The sequence below is a fragment of the Molothrus ater genome, chromosome 4 (assembly GCF_012460135.2).
Source record: "Molothrus ater isolate BHLD 08-10-18 breed brown headed cowbird chromosome 4, BPBGC_Mater_1.1, whole genome shotgun sequence".
Lineage (NCBI taxonomy): Eukaryota > Metazoa > Chordata > Aves > Passeriformes > Icteridae > Molothrus > Molothrus ater.
Genome location: NC_050481.2, coordinates 49223315 through 49237735, shown reverse-complemented (window position 1 = coordinate 49237735; position 14421 = coordinate 49223315). Strand labels below are relative to the sequence as shown.

At 39.9% G+C, this 14421-nt stretch overlaps 1 protein-coding gene across 1 annotated transcript in view; it reads right to left on the bottom strand.

Annotated features, from left to right (window-relative positions):
• Nucleotides 1–14421, bottom strand: part of APBB2 (amyloid beta precursor protein binding family B member 2) — a 162309-nt gene that overhangs the window by 40050 nt on the left and 107838 nt on the right. The window contains 2 exon segments of the mRNA XM_054514594.1: nucleotides 1562–1689; nucleotides 5973–6119. Of these exon segments, the coding sequence (XP_054370569.1) occupies nucleotides 1562–1689; nucleotides 5973–6119 (275 nt within the window).

The window sequence follows — 14421 nt, the reverse complement described above, 5'->3', positions numbered from 1 at the left end:
AGAGCAGAGGGGCAGAATCCCCTCCCTCCCCTGCTGCCCACGGGGCTCTGGATGCAGCCCAGGACACCTTTGGCTCTCTGGGCTGGGAGTGCCCATGGCTGGGTCATGTCCAGCCTCTCACCCACCAGCATCACCAAATCCTCCCTGGCAGGGCTGCTCTGGGTCTGTGCATCCCCCAGCCTGTGTTTATACCGGGGGTTGTCCTGACCCAGGTGCAGCACTCTGTGTTTGGTCTTGTTAAACCTCATGAGATTCCCATGGCCCCACTTCTCAAGCCTGTCCAGGTCCCTTTGGATGGCATTTCGTCCTTCAGAAGTGTCAACTGCACCACTTAGCTTGGTGTCATCAGCAAATTTGCTGAGGGTCTATTTGATCCCTTCATCCATGTCTTTAATGAAGATATTAAGTAACCCTGGCTCCAGTGCAGATCCCTGAAGGGCACCATTATCACTGATGTCCACTGGGACTCTGAGCCATTGACCAGTAACCTCTGGCTGCAGTTATCCAACCAGTTTCACACCCATCCAGCAGTCCACTCATCAAATCCATGTCTCTCCAATTTATAAAGAAGAATGTAGTAGGAGACTGTGTCAAAGACCTTTTAGATAAATGACATCAGCAACCCTTGTCTTGTCCAATGATGTGGTTATTCCATCACAGCCAGTATTGGTCATACAGGACTTACCTGATCATTACCAAATGTGGACACAAAAAGCAGAAGCTTGCTAGTGTTACTCAATCCTTACCATCCTTGTGTCAGGATGGGTACTGTGCTAAGATCCTGGACTTTCTCAATGTGAATGGCAATGTTTTCACTACATCAAAATGCCCAATCAGACTGGGAGGCAGCTCACTGTCCTGCTCCAAATAAGTCACTTTCACAACCCGGTTTCCTCACCAGTATTACACGACAAACAAGAATGCTACCAAGAGATCAGCCAAGAAGGAAAACCTAAGGAAACACTGCTTCTAGGGCAGAAAGGCCTTTAGCACACACTCCTGATTGCTTCCTACCACAAGGAACAGCTTCAGCTCACAGGCAGGATATTTCAGGGACAAATCTCAGTTTTCTGCAACATCCTTGGGGATTTTCTTACATCAAGATCTAGAAGTAATAGTAATGACTAAACTCTTTTCCCTCAATCCAGTGTTTTCCTCCATCATATTAAATACCTCAAGAAGTTATAACCACACACAAACAGTCAGAGCATTGGTAGTACATTTACTTGGACCAGCAGAAAGACATGCTTTCACATAGGCAGGAGAAACATACTATGAGACATATTTGAAAACATGCTTTTATACCAAAAGTACTACATAGATCTGAAACAAATCAATGTTACACGTGCAGTTTTATGCACCTGACTGAGTTAATCTGAAAGGCAGGCTTAACAAAACAGCATACAAGCAATATACCATGAAAAGCAGAGTTGAAAAAGTAACACCAGCAACAAAAAGAAGAATTTACCCACCTTTTCTCAGGCCCTGGGACAGAGTAATGTGCAGTATGCATTAGCAGACTGAAATAGCACCAAGGCAGACAAGCAGAGCCAACACTCACCGGCCGTTGTCACGGCCCACGCCCCAGACTCGGATGCTCACGATGGGCTGCGCGTGCAGGACCGTGCGGTCCATGGGGTCAATCAGGTTCAGCATGTCGTTCTCCAGGATGAGGTACATGTCTTTGCCCTGCAGTTCCAGACAAAGTACAATTACACAGTGCATCACCCCCTCAGACTGGCTGGGCTCAAGGTGTTATGTCTGTGCTGTTCAGACTGGCTTCATCTTTACTCAAAGTTTTGGGTTGTTCCAAGAGCAAATGAAAAAGACTTCATATGCTTCTGGTGTGAAAAAGATCTAAGCTGTTATCTTGCTACTATATTTTTAAACAATCCCAATCACAAAAAGCTTTGATGTCTTTTAAATACAACTCATTCAGACCCAAACTACTGAGTTATTCAACAAGCTATGTGTTCATCTGTTTTTCAGTAAATTCTTCCAAACATATGGGAAATCATGGCCTGTACTCATAGTAAAAGCTTATATCAATACCTGTATTTATGAGGCAGAGTTCCTTCCTTCAAAGTGTTTTGTTTCCATAAAATTTAACCAATGGATTATGGGAACAGACAAATTTGTACATGTCAAAGGATTTACTCTTTGAAGAAAGATTAAAGGGGAAAACCCAGCATTAAAACCTGAATGTGAATTCTACTAGTGAATGCAGAATCTTGGAGCCAGGACTTCTCCCCAGTTCTTCTGGCATGTAAGAACAAGGATAATGCTTTTTTCTCTTGCAGGAAACAAATTTAGAGAAAATTCTCCTTTTGATGCTAATTCACAAATGCTTATCTTCCTCCTCTTGATAGCATTTGTAATAGGTCTGCTGCCTCCTCTAGCACATGTAATATCCCTCTTCTTGGAGGCTGCACACATATTCTTCAGACAATGAGCTCCCACAGCAATGATCCTGGACCTATTGCTGAGCAGTAAGACAAGCTCCTGATCAGAAGGTGGAAGCTATCAGCTAAATACAGAGTCATTTGTTTCCTCTCTTTTGTGCCAGAATCTATACATGAACAGAAAGGGTCTGAATCCCTACTGACTAATGTTTCAAAACTGACCTTTTTTCTTCATCTCAGTGACACAGAAACCCTTTTCCCACCTGGTTACAGAGGCTCAAGTCTTAATGATGCCTACTTTTGTGCCTGTGTAAGAAATACATTCATGTCACTCTGTGAGGGCTTTCTGCCCAGTTTGTAGGCAAGGCAGCAAGGGGCAGGCACTGCCCATCTTCTAACAGGGATTCCAAGGGAAGCTGTGACACAGAGCTGGAACTGCAAGTACCAAGAGGGATGTGGGAGACACAGGTGACACCTGCTATGAGCAAAGCCTGAACAAGCATTTTTGCCAGATGGAAAAAGCACATCTGTGGCTGAGATGCAAGACTGGATATATAGGCTGCTCCTAGAGAAGCAGAACAGATGTAGCTGTGACAGCCATGCAAAAAAATGGGGTAAACCAGCAGCACTGAGATGTTAGTGGCAGACAGAAAAAGAAACATCATGAAGACAAAAAGGGAGAAATTTGCTTGGAGGTTAGAAGCAGTAAACAAATTGTGTGAGGAATGCTACCAAGTGTCACAAAGATTGCTTTTTGGACCCATTTTACACTTATATATTTGTTCCAGAAGGAAATTATTACAAGAAGGAAAAATATGTTATTCATGCAAAATACACTGGGATTAGAGTAACAAAACAGAATCCAAATTAGCTGAAAAAAAATTGGAGAATGGGCAGAGAAGTAACATAAGTCACAGGAAATGATGCTTGCAATGCTCAAGGGATCACTTGTCTGCAGCCAGAAGCAATATATTTTGCTAAATTTTGTTGCCTTATTATACAAAAGCTATTTTAGAGATGAATGCACTGCATAGGTCAAAAAGAAATTATTTAGACAGGCTAGGAGCTTGAACACAGGCTTTAATGTCTCAGACTGCTGAAGAGCTGCAGAGATCTGATGGTTTGAGATGAGGAAAAGCCATGGAGGGAAAGTGAATAAAGGAAAGAGAGGCTCAATCCCAGCAGTTTTTCTGGAAGCGTTACAGGCTGCACTATTTAGGTCAATGGCAAGAAGGTATCTTTTTCATTTAAGTGAAATTGCAATGTACAGAACTGTAATTCATGGCAAAAGAGCAATACAAACAGATGAACAGTGTTTTTCTGTTTAGATTTTACAGAACAGTAGAAGTTCAAAATTTATAGGCAATTTCTTTTGGAGCAAAGGGCATGAAATCCCACAATAAAGCCCCTAATAAAGCTTCTGCAGGGTCAGGATTTTACCCAGGGTGTGGGAGGTTTTGTGGTTTGTTTTGCAGTTTTTTAAATCATAAAATTTTGGGGCTAGTCCTAAACGCAATTTCACTTTTATTACATTCTAGCTAAAGTAAATCTTTAGGCAATCTTAAAATTCTTACATGCAGTCATTTAGCTCCATAATAGATTCGTGCTGTAATTGCTCCATCTGATGCATCAGTGATGGAGTATATTTTTTCAGGTTCCTTTCTAAGACATGCCTCTTCTAATCACTCTTGAAGCCTTACATTGCAGGCAGGAAAATGTGGTTGGATGTAATGAACTCTTTTAAAATCAGGAAGACAATTTACTTTAGGAGCCACCTATTCAAGCACAGTGTCTCTATTGTTTTGTCAGGCTGATTTTTTTTTTTTTAAATGAACAGCACTCTTAATTTAAACATCCATTCAAGAGGACCAAAACTTTTTACCATTTTAGCTTGAAAACCTGCAAGGGTTTCCAACAAAGAATAAGGGAATTGACAGAGAGAAATAGAAAAAATGTGAACACTAACTCAAATCATAAGGGTTCAAAGTAAACAATATATTTCAAGGTGATCAAAGTGCTGCTATCTGAAATATGGATGAAATGACACACATGTAAAGATAGTGGGGTTTTTTCTCTCCTGGGGTCAGCAGTAAGTCCAAAGCCCATCACTGACACATCTCTAATAGTTTGTCTAGCTATATTATCTAAAGAAAACTGTTCCCAGGTGTAAGAAAGAAAGGAAAATAATATTATTTTGTTTATTTATGTGTACAATATATACTTCTTACATATAAAAATCCTTCTGAAATTATTTTAAATGGATAGAACACTATATATGTGCTCCTTTATGCATAATTTTAATTTTTAAGGGCACTTTCTCCCAGTTGCTCCCCCATAGCATCTCAGCATTGCTGGGGTCATAGTTAGGATGGTGAACTGGAGCCATAGACTGCAACAATAACTTGGGAGACTGAATGTTATTTTCCTGAATTTTTTACTGAAATGTAGACAAGTCTTTCTTTTGATTTCTTTTTTTTTTGTTTGGCAGTGCCATTTTTCTTAGATTACACAAAGCAAAGTTACAACATTCACTTTTTGTCTGTTTTCTATTCAGCTCTTGTGTAGCTAATCCACATTAATGTAACCCTTCTGAATATATGTCAGGAGAGAGGTAGAAAATGAGATTTGGCAGAAGTTTAAGTTGTTCCATGAACCATCAAATAACAAAGATGTTTTACTGTGGCTTTAACTCCTATGTCCTCTGTATGTCCCACCTTTTCCCTTCTTGTTACACTTACTGACCCCTCAAGATCTTCCCCTTCCTCATCTGTCCCCAGCACACCTGGGGTATAATACCTGACAGTATTTTCTACATCACAAAACCTGAAGGTCCCTTCAATTTTCCCCGAGATCCCACAGTTATCCTCTCTTTCTGGGCCAACTCAGAAAGAAGCAGAGAGCAGCTGTGGTTCAGACAATGAAGGCACACTGACCCTTCAGCAAACCAGGAAAGGGGAAAGCTGGGATCTCTCTTTTTTCTTCAGTGTGTGGGAATCTGGCATCCTTCAAAACTGGATGACACTGGTGCAGAGATTCAAGAGTTATTGGAGAGGAGCCAGACAGACTGATGAGATATAATTAATCTCCTTCTGAAACACTGATAAAATAATCATTGTAAGATAAACCACCTGTCCATCAGTTTCAATCTTCTCATATATTTCAAACCACAACCCTGCAGAGTGTGGGATTCATTAAAGCCCTTTGTCATTGTGAAACCTTGGAAAATGTTGTTACAAAGCATCACTTTCAGACCTCTGGTCAAGAAGAAGACTTACACTGAATTTCAACAGTTTGGCCTGTGTGTCCCCAGCACTGCCAGTGCACAGGTGTGTACTAGCACAGATGTAACAGGAAAGTGAGCTCTTTGGGGCATTTGCTGTCCTGAGCAGTTTGGAACAAAAAAGTCAACATTTTCCCTGAACCCTTTTATTTATTTGGCAGTGCCAGGCTGAGGTAGTGAAATCCCAAACACAGAACATGGAAGTAGCTGTCTACAGAATTGTTCCTTTGAGATGTTTTATGATATAAGAGGGATGTTCCAAGAGGAGAAGAAGTTCACTCTGCTCTTACCTCTCCCCAAATGCCAACAGTGTCTCTGATGTCATTTTTACAGTAAGAGAGTTGTCTGATGCAATTGTTCACAGCAACACTGCTCTTTCCAGGAGCCAGATCTTCTTCTGCCATTTCTACCCAGCCCAGAGATCGCACAGCAAAGCACTAGAAATAAATCAAAAACCATCTGTCATACAACAGCAACTAGGCAGTTAATGTTAAAGGTCTCCATCTAGAACTGGAAAAAAAATTAAGACCTTGTAGATGGGCTTACACTCAAAGATAAGTAAATGAAAATAGAATTTGTGAATGGCAAGGTAAAAACATTCAAAGGAAAGAAGAAGAATACATAACTTGCTATGAAAGGTGTCTGTGGAGGTAACAGCAATGCCTTCCAATAAAATAATTTTGTTAACATAAAGGAGGAAACAAGGGAGCAGTAAATATTAGGATACACACAAATACAAAAGCAATAAAGGAAAAAACACAACTATAGATAGAGTAGAATTGAAATTTTAGCTAGACTCTAGAGCTATAATTGAAAAGAAAGAAAACACTACTGGATTATGTCTCCTGTGAGATAGCCACTGTCTGGCTTCTTACCAGAAAATTACACTTTTTTGTGGATTACAGCAATCACTTCTATAGTAAGTTACCTAAAATAGCAAACAATAACAAATTCAAAGCTAAGAAGAAGATAAGCTATCATAAGAGGAAAGCGGGCTTTTTCTAGAAGAAATTCAAAATGACCTTTAAAATAAAACACTCTAATTATACATTTGTTAGCAGAAAGATGTTTAGCCAACTAGAGCACTCAGTTGGCAGAACAAGCCAAGGCAACATTATTTTGTGCAAATGGCACTTTTTGCAAGCAAAACAAAATGGAAGAAATTGAATGGCACCATCTCTACCCTACACCTACTAAGGTAAAGAATAAAAAGTGTTTATTCTGAAAAAACACCAAAACCTGGCTCATTTGCTCTCAGGCATTATGGTGGGAGAAATACAGATCTCACACTAAGTTTACAGGAGTTTGCCTACAAGACCAAAACTCCTTCCAGAGAAGGTTACAGGTGTTTCACTCTGAACCACAGCAATGGGCTCAAGAGGCTGCTTGTTGAACCTCCTGAGCAGACACACCAAATGCTTCAGATGGTGCTAAAGGGTCAGCAATAGCAGAGCAACACTCATGGCTGAGTGCTGCTGCCTTGTGCCACAGAGCTTTCCTTGCTGTCAGCAGCATCCTTGGGACAGCAGAGTGTGATCCTGGGAGCTGCAGGAAGGCAGGCAGTGCTGGGACTGCTGGGAGCCCTGCTGCCCCCAGCCACACAGCCCAGGAGCTGCAACAGAGCCCATGCTGCAGCTACCAATCCTCCTTAGGATGCAGTAAATAAATCAGCTTCAGAGCTCAAAAGCTGAGTCTTCACTTGCCACCTTCTCAACCCTGCTGAGAAGCCAGTGAGCTGATCCAGCTCACACACCATCACTGGTGAGTCCTTTGGGAACAGCTGCCCTCAAAAAACCCCTACCCCAGAACACCAAGGTATTTTAAACATGCATAATGTGTCAACTTTGGCAAACTAAGGAAGGAATAAAATTCACCAGTGGATAAAAAGATTAATGAATTTCTCCCTCCCTTTTAAACTTCTCCTTCAGCCTTCTTTCAGTTTTCACAGTGCACTCCAGACTCACTCCACCAAGCAGGAAAGAGACTGCTTCCTGAACCCCTGGTACCCACTCCAAGGAGTCATTAAGGCTGCATCTCATCTCAGGTATCAGACAGCAAATACACTCTGCCATTGCATAAAACCCTTTAGTGAGAGCAGGTAAAAAATTAAAACCTTTCATGCCTCCAGCTTTTTGTGGATTTTTTTTTCTTTGCAAACAAGAGAATCGACATGCAAATTCTCCCACACTGCTGCTTCCTGACCCAGCTCTTCTGGAAACCCACAAAAGTGCTGACTTTCAATTCTGAAGGGCCATGAAGGAGAAGGTGAAAGAGGAGACAAAGGAGAGGTCAATACTCAGGGGTGCTCTTCACTTCAGGGCTACACAAGATACAAACCCCCACCATTTTTTAGCAATTATTAAGGTGGTCTAATCTTAAGATTGCAGAATTGTTTCAGGCACATTAGATGCTCATGAATCTTGCTAAAAGTGCTGCTATACTCACTGGGGTATTAAATATTTATCTTTGCAAGCTTTAAAAATACTGATTCTACTGTACCAGAAGAAAGGAGTTTTTTACAAGTATTTAAATATTAAATTGAATAGCAGAATACTGCCAGAGAGAAACATTTTCTAAATCATAAGAGGGGTGAAGAACTAAATACACACAATAAGCATACTGTTTCCTTGTTGCTCTTAACATCTCAACCTCATCTGCAATTTGTTAGCTGCTTTCTGAACACAAGGATAAATATGGAATCACAGAATGCTTTGGGTTGGAAGGGACCTTAAAGATTGTCTACATCCAATCCCCTGTTGTGGGCAGGGACACCTTTCACCAGACCAGATTGCTCAGAGGTCCATCCAACCTATGTAGTCCTTGCACTGAACAGACTGTATCTTAAGAAGGCCAAAATTGATGAAAAACTATCAATTCAACTTGACAGCAGGTAAATCTCTTATTAGTAAAGATGGTGAACTGTTTTGCTGTTTTTTTTCCAGCCTTTCTTTATTCTATGTTTGAAATTCTCTGGTGGCAGCATCCACTGTATTGATGCAGCCCACTGCCAAAACAGTGAAGAGAGCAGAGCACAACACTCTTGCCTACCCCACATATTGCCCTCCATGTGAAGGACCTGGCTTCCTTCCCTGCTTTTATTCCCTCTTGCTGCTTCCAAGAGAGGTAGGCATGAGAAAGCCCTTGGCTTCTGGCATCTGACAAGTTTTTGTGTATTTTACAAGAAGCCCTTACCATAGCCCAAACAAAATGCTTTAGAACAGCTCCAGAAAACAAACCAATTTCCCAAAAATTGCACATAAAAACCTCTCAATAAACCCTAAAAAGACTCAACATATAAAAGTAACTTTCTTTTGCTCAAAATACACTTAATGGCCAAAAACTTTGTATTTTGTGGTTAAGTGAATGTATGTGCTGATGTGGCTCAGCAGTCATGGCTGACCCTCATGCAGATTCTCAGAACTAGAAAAGAGGAGGACTCAGTAACATGTGACAAATGTGACATACCAGGGTCCACTCAGCATCACCAGAGTAGATGTATATAAATACACAAATGTGGAGTGGGAGAGAGGTGGAAGTCTGAGCATGCTTGCCTGTCAGCAGCTGGATTGTCAGAGATCCACTTGATGTTTTATTATAGGTTGTTTTTTTTCCTCTTTCATTATTTAGAGGTTCTCTTCCCTTTAAAACAAAAGAGCACAAACCCCAGCAGAAACAAACCACCTAGTGGCCCCAGTCAGGCAGGACCTAATTTTTACCATGGCTGGCTGAGTCAGGCATGACAGCAGAATTTCTTGGAACTCTAGCACATTAACAGAGCATCATGGTCCCCTGCCTCCCACCAATGACACTGACAAGCCAAGAGACAAAGTAAGTACTTCCTCTGACCCCAAAGAGCTTTGATAATGCACTCTGTTGTCTTCTGGAGCTAACACCTAGAGGCAAACCAAGCCAAGCTAAAAAACAGAGTGTAGTCCTGGCAATGCCAATTTGTTATACATCTCTTCTCAAGGCTTAGAGATAATTAGTGGCAATTAATAATTATTGGCCTGTCATAATTTCAAAGTAATCCCAATGTCAACTTTTGTCTTACAGTAGTCTATCTAATTTATTTTCTCTCTTAGAGAAAGTTTTCTGTGCCTGGTCAGGCTGTCTGCTTGTCTCTTGTTCCAAGAGCCGGCAAAGAAAAACAGATTTGAAGAAAAACAAAAGAAGTTGATAAATACAGCAGGCTGAAAGATATTTAGGAGTTGTATACTGTGTAAACATTGCTGTTTGGGATTGGGAAGATCAAAGATACTACCACAAACACTGCATGGCTGAGAGAAGTGAATGAAAAAGTGTCACTTAAACCATGGCAAGTCAATAATCTTGTATTTTCATCTTGACTGGACACCTCACATTTCCTGCCTGCCTACACAGGACATTGTACAAAGAAGTTACACACAGGGAAAAAAAATCCACCCTATCACACACTAGCCCAAGAAAAGACAGGTGAACGAAAATGAAAACACAGCTATTGCTGCTTGGTTTTACAGTTCTGGGGAACCTATGTTTGAACAGTTGCAAATCCAATCAATCAATGTTTCAGGGTTAATGATTTGTAACCTAAGAACCAAACTCATAAATGCTGCCAACTGAAGTCTGTATAGAGCTGTAAACCTCTCTTGCAGTGCAGTTCTGATCCAAAACATTTCCTAAAGGTGGGGAACTTTAGGACTGAAGAAATGAACAAACCACAAGATCACACTTTTGCTCTTTGGCATTGCAAACCCTTCACCACAGGGCAGGTTCTGCTCTGCAGCAGCTTTCCCAAGAGGAACTCTGGAAGGAGCTTTGGCAGGGACAGAGAGCTCTGACAAAGTTCTAACCATAAGCAAATGCAAACTCTACTTATTGCCTCATGCAGAGCTAAGCATGTAGCATTAAAGAAAATAAAAATAAAATAATTGAGAAAGACAAAGCAAACACAGTCCCCTACTAAAAAGAGGACAAGAGATCAAGTGCACATGACTGATGGCAGAGTAGTGTTGGAAGATGGATGGATCATGAAGGTGTGGATAGAAAAGATCCCACAACAGGGTGAAAGTGAATTAGAGCATCAGTTTGAGAACAACAAATGATGTACATTGCCAGACCACAGACAGATTGCTTTTCACATTACACAGCTGTTGGCAGCCACTATAAACACATCTGCATTAGGAGTATGTTTGCCTTGATGCTTTAAATATGGGCTACTTGTTTCTTCTCTACTTCCAAGCCCACAGGACTTGGTTTTGAGTAGTTTCCTTTTCTTTCCTATTATATTTTTCCTTTTAAAGGTTATATCTGCCTGCAGACATGTGATTCACTACAATATTTAATAAGGTCTTTTATCACAGACCACTGAGCAGGTTTGTGCCTCAGACAGAGCATGTAGGTCACATAATTAACCATTTATTATGCAGCCAACCAAAATTTAACTTGTATTTTCTTTGATAGTTTGAAAATGAAAAAAACCCTATTATATTATTTTATGCTTTGGAAGGATAACATAACATCTTTTTATTCTGAGGAAGAAGTATGTTCCAGTTTATTTTCCTGCTACACAGCAAGAAAGATTACATTGATTTCAGATGAAAATACAAGAGAAGATCAAAGATAGAGCAACAAGAGAATAAAAAGAACTTATGCAATTAATGAACAAGCACTTTCATTTAATTGACATGAAGAGACTGCAGTGCATTTACTTTCTCAAAGAAATAATCACAGATGTCAAATAAAAGTTCTTAGCTACAAAAAATTCAAAATGCTTAATCAAAAACATCTAATAAGACTTTTCAACATTTCCAGCTTCCTGTTGCAGTTCATCTTGTATTACTGGAATTACTGATAATGCACATGAAATACAAAAATAAGGACAGAAGTATTTAGGTCACAACAGAATACACAAATCACTAATAAACACTATTTCAGGCAGATGATTATAAACTAAACTCCCCTAAAATTAAATATGGCGACTCATGGCAAAGGCAGTGACTGCCCCAAAGCAGGAGCCACACAGCTCCCACCTGCATCAGCCATCCTCCTGTAATGCACTTGGCACCTCTGTTCTTACCTACCCCAGCAGTAATGCCTGGTCAACACACCTGTGGCAGACACAGCCACTGTCAACTCTGGAACTTCACTGGCCATGAAGATCCTTTGTTTTGATTTGAAACAAAGGTGTTCCTATGATTTATCTTCTCTTTTCCCAATCCTGCAGAAATCTCCCAGCCCAGTGCAAACCTTTTGTACAGTGTATCTTAACAAAACAAATCCTGATAATGCCCCCAAACTCAAGATGTAATTCTTGCATTATGAACCTGGAAAAGAGTGGTAAATATTCAAGCAGTTTCCATTCTCTTTTGCATGAGGAATGGCTTTGTGATGTGTTTTTCTAAGGAAGACTACAAGTAAAATGTCTCCTCTATATCCCTCCTACTGTTTGGGCCCTCATGTCCTAATTGTGTGTGTTAGGTTCACAGTTAATTAGATCCCAGAGATATATGGGATTCCTAGGAGTGAAAGACACATAATATTTTGCACGATCTCATTATAATCTTGAATGGCTTGAGAAATTAGGCTACATTATCCCAGATATTTATATTTTACATATAGTATAACAAAAAACCATACTGTAAATCTGTATGCCCTTATAAAGTAAATCCATGAGATTAGGGAAAATGCTGCATCTTCCTCACCCTGAACTCATCTTCATATTTGACTAAACAAGGCTCCATTTAGGAACAAGGTGGAAGTAAATATCCTCTAGACAGAAATCTGTATTATGATGTACATCAATCATGATATTAGCAATTTTTACCTAATGATACAACAGATGTCAATAGTAATAATTATCATTCACAGACATAAAGAACAAGCAAACATTCTCTAAAAGGTCTAATGCACAACATGGAAAAGACTATTTAAAAAAATAAATCACTGAGGATATGTAGTTTAGTGCTTTAGTTGGCTATTTCTAAAGCTGCTTTTGAAGCAGAATATTTTCAAGCACCTGCATCATTTACCTGCAGCAGCTCTATAGATGTGAGGGTGAGTCAGTGCTGCTAATGGCAAAAACAACAACCCAGTTTAGAAACAGCCACCCCCACCACTCTCCATTGCTACCCAGGAGCTGCAAAGGTGGAATGGCAGATTACAATTGAATCAGTTTGTCAGGAGGACTAGTCAAAGCAGAAAGAAGCCCCACAAAAAACACTTAAGAAGAAACTTGAAATTAATACATGGGTTTAACACACTGTGATTCCCTTATAAGGGTAAAGAAATAGGTAAAGATTTCTTCCAGTGCTATTTCGAAAGAAATGAAAACAAAAGATTGTTTTGAAAGAAACAAATTCCTAATCCAAAAACCAAGCAAAAATACCACTTTAGAAGAAAAACTGTTGAAGATACCCTATTTCTCTTTTAGATTTAATCTACTATTGAAAAGAGACTTAAGGTGGAATAAACTCCTCAAATTTAATTAATTGAAATTAATTGAATTGAGGCTTTTTGCAGCATTTTATGAGCTTGTGAGAAGACTGTAATGCAGCCTGAGGTGGACTGCTGGAAAATGATGAATACTCTCAGCTGGCACCAAGAATTTAGAAGCTGCTTTGACTGTAAGAAAAGAATCCTTTCTTGGGATTGCTGGACATGGCAAAAGCTCTCTCAGATTAAGTCTTCACTGGGATCAGAAATCAGATTCATGTCCATCCCCAAAGATAGACACTGATTATTTACACATGATTCTCTGTCTAGGCAGAGTGCTTTCTTCTGGAAAAGACCAGAAAGAAGCAAATATACAATGTCTCCAAAACACATACACCTGCTTCTCTAGTAAGAAAAGCAGTCAAGATATGGATATTAAATCCTTGGGCAGCACATAGTATTTTGTAAAATTATTTTTATAGTGCTTAGATAGATTATTTTGATTTACAGGCCACTTTCACAACAGCCACAAGTCACCTTGTCAAAGGCCATCTGGTTAAACCCTAAATGACAGGTAATCCCTAGAAATTCATCACCAACTCACTTTCCATGTCTTCAAGTGTGTTTTCATTCACCTACAGGTGAATCACTAAATTTAAATACTTGTTATCAACGTCTCCTGATGCTCTCTCTCTTGGAAATAGTCTCATTCTCTTTCTTTGAGATCCAGAGCATTTATTGATTTCTAAAGCAGAGAACAGCCTTTTGGAGTAAATGCCTAGGACTTGCACGGGATTAAATACATTGTTCCCATTCGTAGATAATGGACATAGCTAAAAATGATCCAAATAGCCCTAAAATGGTGAGGCTGGAAAAGTGAAGCTTTGCTGAGCAAGCCAACGTGGATAGGGAAGCTGAAAATCCATGCCATTCCTAGGGACAGTGACAGGTTTCCCAGGAGGTTCTGTTTCTATATATGGACATAAGAAAAAATTTAGCACCTTCCCATGTTTTTACACAGGGACATTGTATTTTATAACAATGAAAAAAAAAGACAACCCAGAAGAATTTACAGTCTGAGATTGCTAAAAGCATCTTTTGCCTTCCTTGAAACTCAATTAGGAAGGCACACATTGCTCTATAAATTAACCAGGAAGGTTACAATCTGTCTCCTGGGAAGCACCAATCCAAAACTCATTTCTAGCTGTGCATGTTTCACATGCAGAATTAGGATCCTCATCAAGCACAATAAGCCATCTCTTCAAGAAATTTCTACCAAAATAAATTGATGATATCAAGGAGCTGGAGGTAATAATTCTCCCCTTTCCA